At 40.6% G+C, this 15,083-nt stretch overlaps 1 protein-coding gene across 1 annotated transcript in view; it reads left to right on the top strand.

Annotated features, from left to right (window-relative positions):
• The window catches only part of DDX4 (DEAD-box helicase 4), a gene marked incomplete at both ends in the record, with an annotated part of 31,442 nt that extends 26,519 nt beyond the window's left edge, over window positions 1–4,923 (top strand). Inside the window, 3 exons of the mRNA XM_082498004.1 lie at window positions 1,480–1,750; window positions 1,903–1,989; window positions 4,843–4,923. Coding sequence (XP_082354130.1) covers window positions 1,480–1,750; window positions 1,903–1,989; window positions 4,843–4,923 — 439 coding nt within the window. The remainder of the gene's footprint in view (window positions 1–1,479; window positions 1,751–1,902; window positions 1,990–4,842) is intronic.
• Window positions 4,924–15,083: the final 10,160 nt, after the last annotated feature.

The raw sequence follows: 15,083 nt of genomic DNA, 5'->3' as shown, positions 1-15,083 counted from the left end.
ATTCAAGTGGCAGTTGTGGACCTTCCACTCTGTCTTAAAGGCTTCCTCAAAGTGATAAGTTGAGTCATGTACCATGCAGATTTCTGGTGCTGTCATTTCTGCCTCCTGGATGTGTTCATGGGCACAGCGTTTGTATGAAGATAGATCTAAAGAAAAGATGCTTCTAACTTTTGTTTTTAGTCTACTCATTAGTGTTGCATACCTGAACAAACGTTGAGAAGCAAGGTGAAATAGTTGCTAATTCCAGATCTGTATGTAAATGTAATAAGCTTCAACATAGTTCTGTGGTATTTGTTTATATGTCAAAATGTAGGATAACAAACTGAATCTTAAGATTCCTAGTGAACTGTAGCACATCAAAAATGTAATTTCGCAATATTCTTCATCTTGAAATAAGAGGAAGGGACTTGAATTCTTGCCAATAAAATGATGTTTTGGGCAGAGTTCTGACAGACGTCAGAATATCAAGGTTGTAGATGGGTTTAAATGATCTTAGAACACAGATGCAAGATGGTTGTGTGTATTCCGTGCCATATCAGTCTTACAGGTGTGGGAGGGGTCATTTTGAGAAGATCTGGCCTGTTCTTGGCTAACCTGAATTGCTATTCCACAACCTGTCTTGTGTGGGAGGAAGTTCTTAACACACTTCTGTAGCATTATTACACTGAGTTAAGGTATACTTACAAGGAGATTAACTGGTTCCATGGAAGCTGTCATGAATGTTACTGATTTCTGATTCACTTGAGTTTTTTGAGTTGAAGTTGGTTATGATAGTTGCTCTTTTCCAGAAGAGTGATTATACCAGACTTCACTAAATGTCCTATGTTACTTAAAAAACAGTGCTCTTTTGAATCTGTCTCATTTGTTTTCTCATTTGACAACAAAGAACATGAGTTAAACTCTGGTCTCTGTATTTAAGTACTGGATAATCTGTAAATATTCTTTAAAAATGCAAACCCCAGAGCAAATGTAGTTTTCTTCTTGTGATGATAAACAAAAGGCAAATTCTATACTTCCATATGTACTTGGCCATACTTCCTGATATATCTGAAAAATGGCCTATGCAGGCATCTAGGTAGATTTCATCTTTACTCTTCTGGCTCCCTGCTACAAAGCAGTAGGAAAATCACTTCTAACTCTGGCAAGGGGAAATAATCCGTTAAACAAGTAGGTCTTAGGGAGGCAGTGAGTTTGATACATAACTATCTCCGGGTCTTTTAAAAAAAAATAAATTTCTCTAGAGATTTAGGTTAAAAGAGTTGATGTGTCTTACTGCTGATAATTTAAAAATTCAGAGAACCTAAGCTGGTAGTGTGTGGGTTGTGTGAGTTCTGTCGTCCGTGCCCCGCCCCCCCCCCCCCCCCCCCCCCCCCCCCCCCCCGAGAATTTCTGCCCATGAATCATGACCTTTTGATATGTATCTTAAATAATACCGCATATTTTTCAAGACATCCATTCTAACCATTGCTTTCTTTGTAGAGATAGAGAACAGAGAGAGAGAGAAGTAGCTCTTCGGGATTTTCGTTCTGGAAAATGTCCAGTTCTTGTGGCAACTTCAGTGGCAGCAAGAGGTCTGGATATTGAAAATGTTCAACATGTTATTAATTTTGATCTTCCTTCCACCATTGAAGAGTACGTACACCGAATTGGACGAACTGGTCGTTGTGGAAATACGGGCAAAGCAGTTTGCTTCTTTGATAGCAGTTCAGATGGCCATCTTGCACAATCTCTAGTTAAAGTGCTTTCAGATGTAAGTTTCAAATCCTGGTGCTTAACTTTTTCTGTTCTTTGGGATTTCACTTTAATGTATTGAGCAACTGTTATTTCTTTGGTACAGTGGAAATCTTGATATGAATTGGTAAAGCTGTCAAAGTCTCTAAATTCACTTTTCTAATTATGTAGGCCCAGCAGGAAGTTCCTGTTTGGTTGGAAGAAATAGCTTTTGTTTTTCAAGGAGAAAGTGTCTTTACAGCAGTTAATACACAAAAGGTAAGTCTGGAAATGAATTGAAAGCCTTGGCTTTTAGAACTTTGTCTCAGTGTAGAAGTGTGTTTAGCATTATATCTCTAGAGTGGTGCCACTGAAACTGTTTTGACTGTAACTCTATCCCTGATCTTAGTTGTGTGTCTTCCAAGTGCTCAGTACTTCTGGAACTAATTTTGGACGACTTGCTTGACTTGCACTCTTTTATAGTGTGGCCTTGCTAGCTGCATTAATATTGATCTCTAGTGTCAAGCATTACTCTAAGGAAAGATTTATGCAAACATATGCAAAGGCTGTAGTTCCAGAAGTTTCTCTACTGCACATGTAGGGTAGGAGCAAATAGTTGCTAGTTACAGTCACTGCTTCTTATGAATCCCTCAAGTAACTCATTTGACTAAAAACTTCAGCTAATTATAGTTAGATAAATGTCCCAATATGATCCATCTCAAAATTATTCTTAGTGTCTGTGATGAGGAGCAGCCTTCTGGTCTCTTAGTGTTGCTGATCAGATGCTAAAATACAGCTTGAGTAAATGAGACAGCCTAGGTGGCGTAGCTATCAAATCACTCTGCAGTCACTAGCTTAGGATTTAAATTCTATGCCTACTCCTACCTTGAAATCACAGAGTTTTCAGAGTTGGAAGGGACCTCTAGAGATCATCTAGTCCAACTCCCCTGCTAAAGCAGGATTGCCCAGAGCACATTACTCAGGACTGCATCCAGGCGGGTCTTGAAAATCTCCAGAGAAGGGGACTCCACAACCTCCCTGGGCAGCCTGTGCCAGTGCTCTGTCACCCTCACCGTAAAGAAGTGTTTCCGTGTATTTGAACAGAACATCCTATGTTCTAACTTGTGCCCATTGCCCCTCATCCTGTCACTGGGAACCATTGAAAAGAGCCTGGCTCCATCCTCCTTCAACCCACTCTTAAGATACTTGTACGCCATAATAAGGTCTCCCCTCAGCCTTCTCTTCTCCAGGCTAAAGAGTCCCAGCTCTCTCAGCCTTTCCTCATAAGGCAGATGCTCCAAGCCTTTAATCATCTTAGTTGCCCTTCGCTGGACTCGCTGCAGCAGTTCCCTGTCCCTCTTGAACTGTGGAGCCCAAAACTGGACACAGTATTCCAATTGTGGCCTCACCAGTGTAGAGTAGAGGGGGAGAATGACCTCCCTCGACCTACTGGCCACACTCTTCCCTATGCAGCCCAGGATTCCATTGGCCTTTTTGAGAACAAGGGCACATTGCTGGGCCATGGACAGTTTACTGTCCACTAGGACCCCCAGATCCTTCTCCTCAGAGCTACTTCCCAGCAGGTTCACCCCTAACCTATACTGGTGCTTTATAGTATAAATTATACTGTGTATATATATATAATTTATACTTTATAGTATAAATTATAGTACCTCAAATTTATTTTTTTTCCAGCTGATGTTTGATACTTCTTGCTTTTACCTACTTGGATTTTAATACCTTCATCAAAAGCCTTTCCTTGATCTCTTCCTTATCTAAGAAATTTATCACATCTCAGCTGCATTCCAAATGTTAATACTGTCTTAGACACCACAAGAGAAATAATTACTCTCCCTGCTTACATTATGTCTGAAGGTCAAGTTCAAGCTCAGACCTCCTTTAATTATCTTTTTCTATGCCATAATTATTGAAAGTATTGGGTGTATTTACCTGCCTGACTGGTTCCCTAATCATATCTGAATCTTTTTTCTTTGGGTCTTCATGGGACCTCAGTTACACACTTAAACTTTTGCTTCCTTCTCACACTTTCAGTTCCAGTGGATCTTTCTTCTATATTCCTGTTCAAGGACACCTTTGTAATTTGTATAGATTGCTTTCAAAGGTGGATCTCATAAACCTTTGAGTCTAGATTGCTTCCAAGTACAAATATCCAATCTTTGTGGAGTGTCTCCCAGTATTTCATGAAATGTCATTTCTAGGTCCAAGTCTGTCCTTCACGTCCTTTACAACCTCTGAGTTAACAAATCTGATTGACTCTCTGTTCACATGCGTGTGAACAGAATAGTTTCAGAGGAAGTTTGTGTTTGCTTTGGGAATACTGCCCTCTTAATCATATCTATGCAGTGCACCAGCTCTTGACTTGGAGATTGTCAGGTTCTAATTCCTTTCTTATGAGACCTTCTGATGTCAGTGACCGTGACAGAAACTGTGCATTGGTAGTTAGCCTTCTTTTTTTTTCTTTGAAATTAATAATTAAAGCTTTTTTTGCTGTTTTAATAATACTGTAAGAGACTTGTATCATCTAGTGTTCAATAAGGATCCTGATGCCCTTTCTCCTGGGAGAGAATGGTAATGTGTTATTTGTGTTTTTACAATTTCACTTTCTCTTTCAATGGGGTTGCATGAAAGGGCCATTTGATAATCAAATGATGAATTCGAAAGAGGAATTTCTTGGAAGCTCTTATAGCATTATTTTGGGACAGTCTTACAGGTGACTGGGCTTCATCCTTTTTCCAAAGGAAAAGAATTTTGCTGGGAAAGTAATGCAGACAGTCATTCTTAAATTAGAAATGGAGAAGGAAGTTTATTCACAAAGTTGTGTGAACTGATTTGTGTTGGGTAACAGAAGAAGTTGGGATTTGAACTTTATCAAGGATTATTCCCACACCTGATAAAATCTGAGGTTGATTATAGGGCATTAACTGGAGTCTAAGAACCTTATGTATAGAAATATAATGAGGAAAGAGCTACTGTATTTATATTAAAAATATGATATTCATATTGCATTGAAACATATGTGTGCAGAAAGCTAGAATTGTTTTGTAGCGACTTTTACTGTTCAATGATTGAAAGTGTTAATGATTCCAAACTAGTACCTGTTCTGTTTCCTAGAATTACCGAGGCAGAGGCAACGTGAACCCAGGAGGAATGAAGATGTCATATTCTGCAAGTGCATTTGAGTCATGGGATTAAAACTGCTTTGGTACCAAACTAGTTTGTATTCTGTTGTGGTTTAAGTGAACTGTTGCACTTAATGTTCCTTACTGTTGAGCTTACAGAACACTTAATGTTTAAAAGAGTAGCTTGTATCATATGCTAAAGCTTTCAGCAATATCCATGTACTCTGTTATGATGAACCCAGTGATGTTTATCGCTTACTGTAGGAAGATAAAAGCAATATTTTTGGAAAAAATTAAGGTGTTAAGCATTAAAGCTTTCATTAAGTGTTTGATGCTTTGTGGCTAGTATATTGCTCTAAAAAGACAGGGGGGTTGCAATTGGAAAACAGTTAGATACCTTGAACTTTTACTAGTTTGTTTTCAAAATTTTGCATGGGAAGAGAGTCTTGTGACCTAGTTTGGGAAAGAGCTTTATGCAAAGGGCTCATCTAAACTTAATGTTCAGTTACAAAATTTGAATCTAGTGATAAGATGACTTAAGATTAAAGATCTGTTAAACATCTTGTAAACAGTTACTTAATAAAAGCTTGAGCAGTTCATATTGATGGTTCCTTCTACATCAGATATACAAAAAATCATATGTCACTGCAGTTTCATGAACTGGTATTATTTTGACATGCATAGAACGTGTGCATCTCTATATAGAGCTGAAGATTAGTGGCTATATCCACAACTTAGTTGAAATACTTGTTATTACAGAACCATCTTCACAGAAGGATGGAGCACTGTGTTGCTTCTAATACAATGTTTTTGCCTTTGACAGGCCTAAGTGCTCTTCTGTTATCTCTTGTAGAAAACTTTACTTTAGAACAAGTTTGGTGGCTCGTGTCCAAAAGAGTTTCCCAGACCAGGCCATTAACAGTTCAAGGAGATTTCCTTAAAATTGCTTTTTCTTTGAAGTTTTATTTACCAATGCAGTATGCTACAAAGATGCATATCATTATATCATGCAAATATATCCCAAAGGGAAATGGCAAAGTAGCTGTAATCACAACTTGTAATTTCTTGAGCAGCTGAACAAGCATACAAGCTCCTCATTTTCTCTGGTATTTAGCAGACATGCTGAGCACTATTTCTTGTACAGTCTTCGGATTTAACATAGGGAAAGAGTACTTTTAAGCTCTGCTTACAAGACTGAAGGCTTAAAGCCCCGGTTTGTGAGAATCAGAATGGACTTGGGCAGTACTATGGAACCTGTTATTCTGGAAATGTGGGCTGTTGTTCACTGGGCACCACTGAAAAAAGACTGTTCCCATCCCCCTGCCATCCTTCCTTTAGTTATTTATAAGCATTGATAAGATCCCCCATCAGACTTCTCTTCTCCAGACTAAAAAGACCCAAGTCCCTCAGCCTTTCCTCATAGGAAAGATCATAGAATTGTCTAGGTTGGAAGGGACCTTGAAGATCATAAAGTCCACCCATCAACCTAACACTGCCAAAACCACCACTAAACCATGTCCCTAAGTACCATGTCTACCTGTCTTTTAAGTACCTCCAGGGATGGCTATTCCACCACTTCACTGGGCAGCCTGTTCTAATGCTGGACAAGCCTGTCAGTGAAGACATTTTTCCTAATATCCATCTGAAACCTCCCCTGGTAGGACTTGAGGCCATTTCTTCCTGTCCTGTTACTTAGGAAAAGAGACTGACCCCCACCTTACTACAGCCTCCTTTCAGATAGTTGTAGAGAGCGATAAGGTCTCCCCTAAGCCTCTCTTTCTCCAGACTAGACAGCTCCAGTTCCCTCAGCTGCTCCTCATAAGGCTTGTGGTCCAGACCCTTTACCAGCTTTGTTACCCTTCTCTGGACACGCTCCAGCACCTCAATGTCTTTTTTGTAGTGAGGGGCCCAAAACTCAACACAGTACTCAAGGTGGGGCCTCACCAGTGCTGAGTACAGGGAAATAATCACGTCCCTAGTCCTGCTGGCCATGCTATTCCTGATACAGGCCAGGATGCCATTTGCCTTCTTGGCCACTTGGGCATGCTGCTGGCTTGTATGGAGCCAGCTATCAGCCACCAGCCCCAGGTCCTTTTTGACCAGGCAGCTTTTCAGCCACTCTTCCCCAAGCCTGTAGCGCTGCATGGCCTTGTTATGACCCAAGTGCAGGACTAAGGACACTTGGCCTTATTGAACCTCATACCATTGGCCTTGGCCCATTGATCCAGCCTGTCCAGATCCCTCTGTAGAGCCTTCCTACCTTCAAGCAGATTGACACTCCTCCCCAACTTGGTGTCATCTGTAAGCCTCCTGGGAGTGCAGTCAATCCCCTCATTCAGGTCATTGATAAAGATACTAAAGACAACTGGGCCAGTACTGAGCCTGAGGGAACACCACTTGTGATTGGCCACCAACTGGATTTAAATCCATTCACCACCACTCTTTGGGCCATCTGACCAGTTTTTTATCTGGCAAAACGTACACCCATCCTAAGCCATGAGCAGCCAGGTTCTCCAGGAGAATGCTGTGGGAAACTGTGTTGAAGGCTTTACTGAAGTCCAAGGAAACAACATCCACAGCATTTCCATCATTCACTAAGCGGGTCACCTTGTCGTAGAAGGAGATCAGGTTTGTCAAGCAGGGCCTGCCTTTCATGAACCCATGCTGGCTGGGCCTGATCACCTGGTTGTCCTGCATGTGCTCCATTTTAACACTGTTCCATAACCTTCCCGGGCACTGAGGTCAGACTATTTCAGTCCCCTAATCATCTTCATAGCCCTTTGCTGTACCACCTCCAGCAGTTCCCTGACCTTCTTGAAGTGGGGAGCCCAGAACTGGACACATTACTCCAGATGTAGCTTCACCAGGGCAGAGTAGAGGGGGAGGATGACCTCTCTCGACCTGCTGGCTACACTCTGCTTGATGCACCCCAGGATGCCACTGTTCACCAGGACTCCCAGGTCCCTTTCCACAGAGCTGCTTTCCAGCAGGTCAGCCCCCAACCTGTACTGGTGCATGGGGTTATTCCTCCTCAGATGCAGTACCCTATACTTGCCCTTGTTGAATTTCATAAGGTTTCCGCCCAACTCTCCAGCCTGTCCAGGTCATGCTGAAGGCCGGCACAGCCTTCTGGCGTGTCAGCCACTCCTCCCAGTTCTGTGTCACCCGCAAACTTGCTGAGGGTACACTCTATCCCTTCATCCAGGTCATTGATGAATATATTGAACAGGAATGGACCCAGTACTGACCACTGGGGAACACCACTTGTTACAGACCTCCAACTACACCGTGCCACTAACTACAACCCTCTGAGCTCTATCTGCCAACCGCTGTTCAATCCACCCCACTGTCCGTTCATCCAACCCACATTTCCTAAGCTTGCCTGTGAGGATGATGTGGGAGAGAGTGTTGAAAGCCTTGCTGAAGTCAAGGTAGACAACATCCACTGCCCTCCCCTCACCTGTCTATCCAGTCACGCCATTGTCAAAGGCTATCAGATTAGTCAGACATGACTTCCCCTTGGTGAATCCATGTTGACTACTTCTGGTAACCACCTTTTCTTCCAGATGCTTTGAGATGATGCCCAGAACGAGCTCTTCCATCATCTTTCCTAGTTGTGTACTTGGAAGTGAGCTGAAGGTGTAGTATACCTAAATTGCAACTCATAAGCAGTGGATGTATTTAAGCTTGAAGCCTATAATTCAGAGTACAATACCCTGGGTAGCATGGCTCCTTTTCCTAGTAAGTCTCCTTGAGAATTTTTGCATCCATTATGAATTTCAGGTAAGAAACTGAGGGTGCTTTTGGTTGCTGGCCACAACACATGCGAGTGAACTGTAATTTTTGGAGGAAGCTGTACAGCTGATGAAGCCTTCCGTTTCTGTGAAAAGAAATCAAAGGGAATACAGTCATGGGCCACTTGTAACCCAAAATAAACCTATGAAGGGAACCTGGCTTAGCCTTGTTTTAAAGGAGCACTTAGATCACTGGATGTTTTTTGCTTTACCTCCCATCTTAGGACTTTTGAGTTGGAGCTGGGGGGCAGCAGAGGGAGTTCTGTAACTGTATAGAGATGTTCTGGCCCTGTTGTTCTTAATCACTTGCACTGAAAGCTAGATAAGAAAAAATGGTGCTGTTCTATCTTAGAGCTACTGTTATGTAGTGCCATGTCACATTTTGCTGCTGGGAACTGTAAGTGCTGAAATTGTTCAACACCTTCCTTTAGAAGCAGTGTGTGAAAAACTGAATATGGTGGAATTTAATCTTTAGAGGAGCTGAAGGTACAACTTGTCGTACCTGACTAAAGGCTGTAAGATGCGGTGGGGTGGAAGTTAAAGCTGCAGCAATCTCAGGCTTGCATTTTGTAGCTTGGAAAGTAATGATTAGAATAGCTTTTTAGTACCTATTACAGTTTATCAAATATAGCATCTCAAATAACTCTTGCAAGAGTTAAGAGTGTTTGTATACAGGATGTTTATCAGAACACACAGGCTTTCCTTAAATATTTTGAGACAAGAGTATTCATCTTTGCGTAATTTGGGATGGGTGGGAAAAAGGTTGATAATCAGTCTGGTTTTTTGAATAAAACTTTATTTTGTTAAAGGTAAAACTGAAAAGCGAATGTGTGTGTACATGTGCAGTATCTTTTCAATGCACATGTTTACTGATTTACTGTTTCCTTACTCTGTTCTTTATAGATACTTTTTGCATCTTTTTGTGCAGGGACTTGCTTGATTTATTTCCTCATGTTTCTAGGTAAAAAGAGGTTGCACAGAACTTCTATTTGAACTCACCTGCATGCAGTGCTGAAGTATGGTAAATCTGTTTTGAAAGATAGTGCAATTATGCACTGAACTACCTTCTTTCTTTTTTTTTTTTTTTCTGCTTCAGGTAGGTTTAAAAATGCCATAGAGTATTGAATTTATCAAAAACATTACCCAAAATAATTTATTTAAGACAAAAAAAGCAATGACCAGCTGACGATACCAATGTAATAATTGTTAGTGCATTAGATAGTGCATGCATAAATCTGGAACCTGTGGTAAAGTCTCTCTGGAACATTTGGTGGCACAATATTTGCAGACATTTGTGCTTGAAGTTCCCTTTTACAACCATCCATAAATAAATTTAAAACATAGTACTGTTCAACACAGATGGTATTACTCTGGGCAACACAGACTTATTTGCAGTTCCTTTACTAGGAAATGTTTGTTTCTTAAACTGTGCATTCTACAAGTTCAGCCTGGTTTTCTGCATGTTCAGAACTGCACCTTTCCTAAGGGAATAAAACTGGCCATTTCTTTCACTTAAATAGTTTTTGAAGGTGGTAGGAGTTGCCACAAGCAGATGTTTTTATAACATTTTTTTTCCTGCTACATCGTAAAAGAGAATCCAAACCAACCCACCTAAACCCAACAAAAAACCCAACAAAACCTGTCCCTAGAAAGATAATGAAATAATTTTAAGAGGAAAAGAAGTAAGATTTACTACTTTTTATGAGAGGGTGAGAAGTTGGAGAACCAAGTCTGATGTCAGATAATTAAATACATGTTTACTCTGCAGGAAAATGTTTCAATGTTCTTCTCAGCTGGAGGGAAAACACAAGCAAGGGGAGTTGGGGTGGGGAATGAACTGCACTGGCAGGTGGCTCTCCGTTACTTTTATTCCTGCACTCAGGTAATTTTATATTTATACGGAGAAAGTGTTGAAATTCATACTGGAAAATGCTGTGTTGATACCTTCTTCACTCAAGAGCGTCTCATTGTCCTTCAGGTGGCAGTCGGGATGAGTCATAAAAGGTTCACTGAACCGATTGCCTACAGTTGTGCTAACCTCACGTCTTTAAATGCTTTTTCCTGTCTTTACCTCCATGTTTACATAAAAAATGCTGCTTGTATTGGAGCGTAGTTCAAGATCAAGTTGGGGGTTCTTGACAAGCTAGTGTTGCAAAATGCCATCAAGCCTTCTTTCCTTCAACAGTACTTTGAATGCTGCTTTTTCTTATTTTTCTGTCACATTGTAATAGTAACACACTTACTGCAGTGGCTGAGCTTTTTTTCCTCATGAGTTGTGTTTCTCATCAGAGTCTGAGAGGACTGTAGTCATGAGGGTGAAAAGGAAGGAAAGTCTGTAGAGGTGACTTGTGACAACTGTATTTTGACAGCAGTTCCAGGAGTGGCAAGAGTAAGTGAAGTCAAGGGTTTCTTTGTATAGCTAAAATATGAAGGAGAAATTGCAGAGAGAACCTTGCCCAAGTGCTAGCTTTGATAAGCAGACTTTTTCTGAAACAAACTCTGACTCCATAACTAGCATAAATACCAGTCCCTGCAGACATTCTTTTCCTTTTTTTTTTCCTTTCCCTGGAATGGAAATCTGGGATAGGTGTCTGCTCTGATCCTATAAACCCAATAAGGATGGTGTGTATGGCTGTTTGGTTTTCTTTGTTACTGGTAAGTCTGTGATCATTAGTGCGATTATGTGGTTTTCTGAACACGTGGTAGGATTCTTCTAGCACTTGGCTTTTTATTGCTTGTTTCTGGGATGCCTGAAATGATTCTTAAAATTGTTTGAATATATATATAAAAGAAATAATAGCAGTACAAAACAGGTGACCCTACACACTGTGATCATCCTAGTGTATCCTATTGCATTGCTACAGTAGGAACACACAAATTGTCTATAGTATCCTTTATTTTCTCAGATTTGCACCAAATGCTGAAAACGTGTGGTTTCAGGCTCTGTCTCTTGGATTTCCACTTCAGCTATGTTTGAGTCCCGTACTGATAAAAAGTCTTGATTTTTCTCCTCACAGTTGCTTAGGCTGTACTGTAATACACACTGGGGTATGAACCTCATTGGTGTACAGCTGTGGTTGCAGACAGTACCATCCTTGTGTTACATGAATGTTCTGTTACTGTCCTGTAATTACATTGCCCCAAGTACTTGGTGATCTGCATACAGATTTACAAACAAAGTCAGTCAGGCCTGGTATCTTAAAAATAAACGGGCACAATCTCTTTGGAAATAATGATCATGGCCCAAAATTACCTCTGGGGGGAATTAAGTTCTTACAGATAAAAGTTACTGGTGTGTTAGTACAGAGGAAGGCTGAGAAATTGCACAAAGAACTGAATACTACTAATGAGTAAAAATGAAAAATGTTTTAATAAGTTTCAGGCTTACAGCAGTTGGGCCAGATGACCTCCAGAGTTCCCTTCCAACCTCAACCATTCTGTGATTCTGATTCTGTGAGAATAAATCAAACCACCTGAGAAGAAGATTGGAGTTCTGGCACATCACAGGATGACTGTGAACTGCTAGTTTTAAGCAGCTAGGAAAAAAAAATATCCTAGGATGCATCAGGATCGGGACGAGTTGAGGGAGCACTTGTTTCTCAGGCTGGCAGTTTTCTACCATGCTGGGGGGAACCAGCAGATGCATTCAAGAACAGGGCTGCTATCGAGAGTGACCTGGGCGGGCTGGAGGAACAGGTCTTGTGCAGTGCAGCTTGGACAAATGCTGAGTTCTAATAGCATTTAAAATGGTACCTTAGAGAGTCCAAGTGCCTTTCTTACTGGGATCATAATGGACCATTACCTCCTGGTGCAGAACACCATCCTTGGTAGTTTTCCAGACCAGACAGGATAAAGCCACACGTTCCAGTTTCTTCACACTGATGCTTTGAGGAAGAGGTTGGACTGGGGACCTCTATGATCCCTACTATTTCAGGTAGCAATAGGAATGAGGAAGGCTGGGGGGAGTCTCTTCTGAATGCAGGTGTGATTGTAGTCATAAGTCTTCAAGATTATTTGAGAGAGTAGTGCATCCAGCAAATGGTTTCTAGGGTAGTCAGAGAAACAGAGCAGGCAACAGTAGTCCAGAGAAGTGCAGTTGGGAATTTTTTTCCAAGTGAAAGTGAGATTTGATTTTTATGGGAGGTACATAAAACATTGACAGCAGATGTTCTGCTTTTGATGCTAATGGGATGCCAGTTTGAGTACAAGTGATGTCCAATGCTTTTCACTACAGGAAAATGTAAATTTGTGGTTTAGAGCCTTTGATCTGCAGCTACTCATGGGCAATGGACTAGTTCCCAGGGGCCTGCGGGTAGTAGCTGAGAAAAGCAGGCATTCTGACAGTAAGTTTAAATTTGCTGATTAAGGGCTGCATCTCCACTCAAAAATTAAGGGTGTAGGAATTGAAGGACTGTAAACAAGAGCTCGGACCAACAGAAAGGTACAGTAGTACGTCCTCAAAATTATTTAATACCAGATTTATGTCCTTCACAATGTTTTGGTAGATAGGAAAGCAAACTATAGTGAAGATTTTGGATAGCCTGTTCTGAAAATGTCTTTTTAATTATTGGTAGTATTTGCTGGAATTTGCTTTCTCCTGCAAATTAGCTTACAAAATACCATAGAGTGGACCTCTCTCAACTTATTGATCTCAGTCAGGGCAGGGAGTAGAAAGCGTGCTTGCTTGACATTGTCAGTGTGTCAAGTGGCTTTATACAACGTCTACATTCCTCTTTGATTTGAGACAAACTGTAAACCTTTAACGCTAGGTCGTAATAAGTAGGGTTTTTTTTCAGTGTTAGCCAGTTCAGTAATTTGAGTGTGCTGTTTAGCAGTTCCCGGGAATTCCGGGTGACGCGAGAGGGGGATGGTGTGACATCTGTCACAACTTTGTCTTCAGTAACATCATATATGGATGGGTCTTGGTCAGATGTGGGTGCTTGTACATGGTTCTGTAAGGAATTGTCAAAGATTAACGTAGTGTTTAGTTTTGTCAGTGCAGATTTTACTTTTCTGTGACTATTTTTGTGTGTGTTTAGTTTCAGTCTTTGGCAATGACATTTCTTACAAACCCTCTGTTGTTTGACTTTTTTGTGTTATGATTGTTTCAATCTCTTAACTGCAGCAGCCAATAAGCAACAGTAGGAGAAATCATATGCCTATGGAATATGGACCAAGGACGTGGAGTCATACATTTAAGCATGTTCTATTCAAGTTTATCTGATCTTTGGTTTTCTTCTAATTAACTTAAGGAAAATGTTGGAATCAAGCAGGACAGTAATTCTAGGCTATAGTTCAGTAGTGCTTGAAATACAGATATTAAATGTTTTTCACTTTATGCTGTTTATTTTCTCCACAGTAACTGTACAGTAGAGTCTCTGGCACCTCTGAGTGTAATGAGTTTGGCTTTTATTTCTTTGTATTAAGCAGAAGTGAAAATACTGTGGTGAGGAACTACTTTGTGTTCAAGACTAGGGAGTCAGCTCTGTTCACAGTTGACTGGACAAAGTATTTGGGAGCCAAATGCTACTGCAAATACCTTTCATCCCCTTTATGCTTCAAAATAGTTGTAGAAATCTGACTCATCTCTCAGAGTCTGATTTCCATATATGAATGAAGAATAGTATTTTCTTTGGAACTCACTGTAAATGTGCCTGTTGCCTGCTGGTATTGTCTGAGAAAACTATGGACAGTGGCTGTAGTTAACTGATTTTAGTGTACTAGCTTGTTATCACTACTGCAGTGTAATGCTATCAAGCAGGATTTCCTTGCACTCTCGTCTTTCCCTTCCTTTTTTAATTGAGTCAGCTAAAATAGGTTTCAATATCTAATCCTTACTAAATAGCTCTGAACTTTAAGGAATGCTATGTTTTGCTCTTCCTCCACTACTCAAAGTGAAATATGGATATAGTCATGGGAGATGGGGTGGTTTACAAAGATTTTTTTCTATTTTTTTCCTGGAAAGATGAATGAGATTTGAACTGAAAGAAATCAACTCAATTTTGGCTTTTGGTGCACTTCCCTTTTACCACTGGTAGCAGGGAGATGAAAACAGGCAGGTGACTTACCAGTAATTCTTTGTCTCAATAAACTTAAAAAATCCAAACAATGAGCTCCCCCCCTCAAACACACCAGCTTCAAAGTGCTGGTTTTGTCTCTTTAAGTCCATTACTGTGTATCAGTTGAAACTGTGAAACTACAGCTCTATTCCATGGGCTTCTCAGTCTAAACATGCCAGTCACATAATAAACTGAATATTAAAGGAAACGTGTTTTTTTCCTTAGCAGATTCTGAATTTTGAGGTCATATGCAGCATACTCAAATGTATTAAGTAAAAGGTAACATTCTTCACCAGAATAAAGGAATTGCTGAGCATGCACTATAAGCTTTTTTTGTAGCAGTTGGTCTGCACAGACTTCAGAGATCACTTCTAGAACTG

Source organism: Vanellus vanellus (genome assembly GCF_965231255.1).
Source record: "Vanellus vanellus genome assembly, chromosome: Z".
Taxonomy (NCBI): Eukaryota; Metazoa; Chordata; class Aves; order Charadriiformes; family Charadriidae; genus Vanellus; species Vanellus vanellus.
The sequence above is the reverse complement of the archived record's forward strand: the minus strand, read 5'-3'. Positions and strand labels throughout refer to the sequence as shown.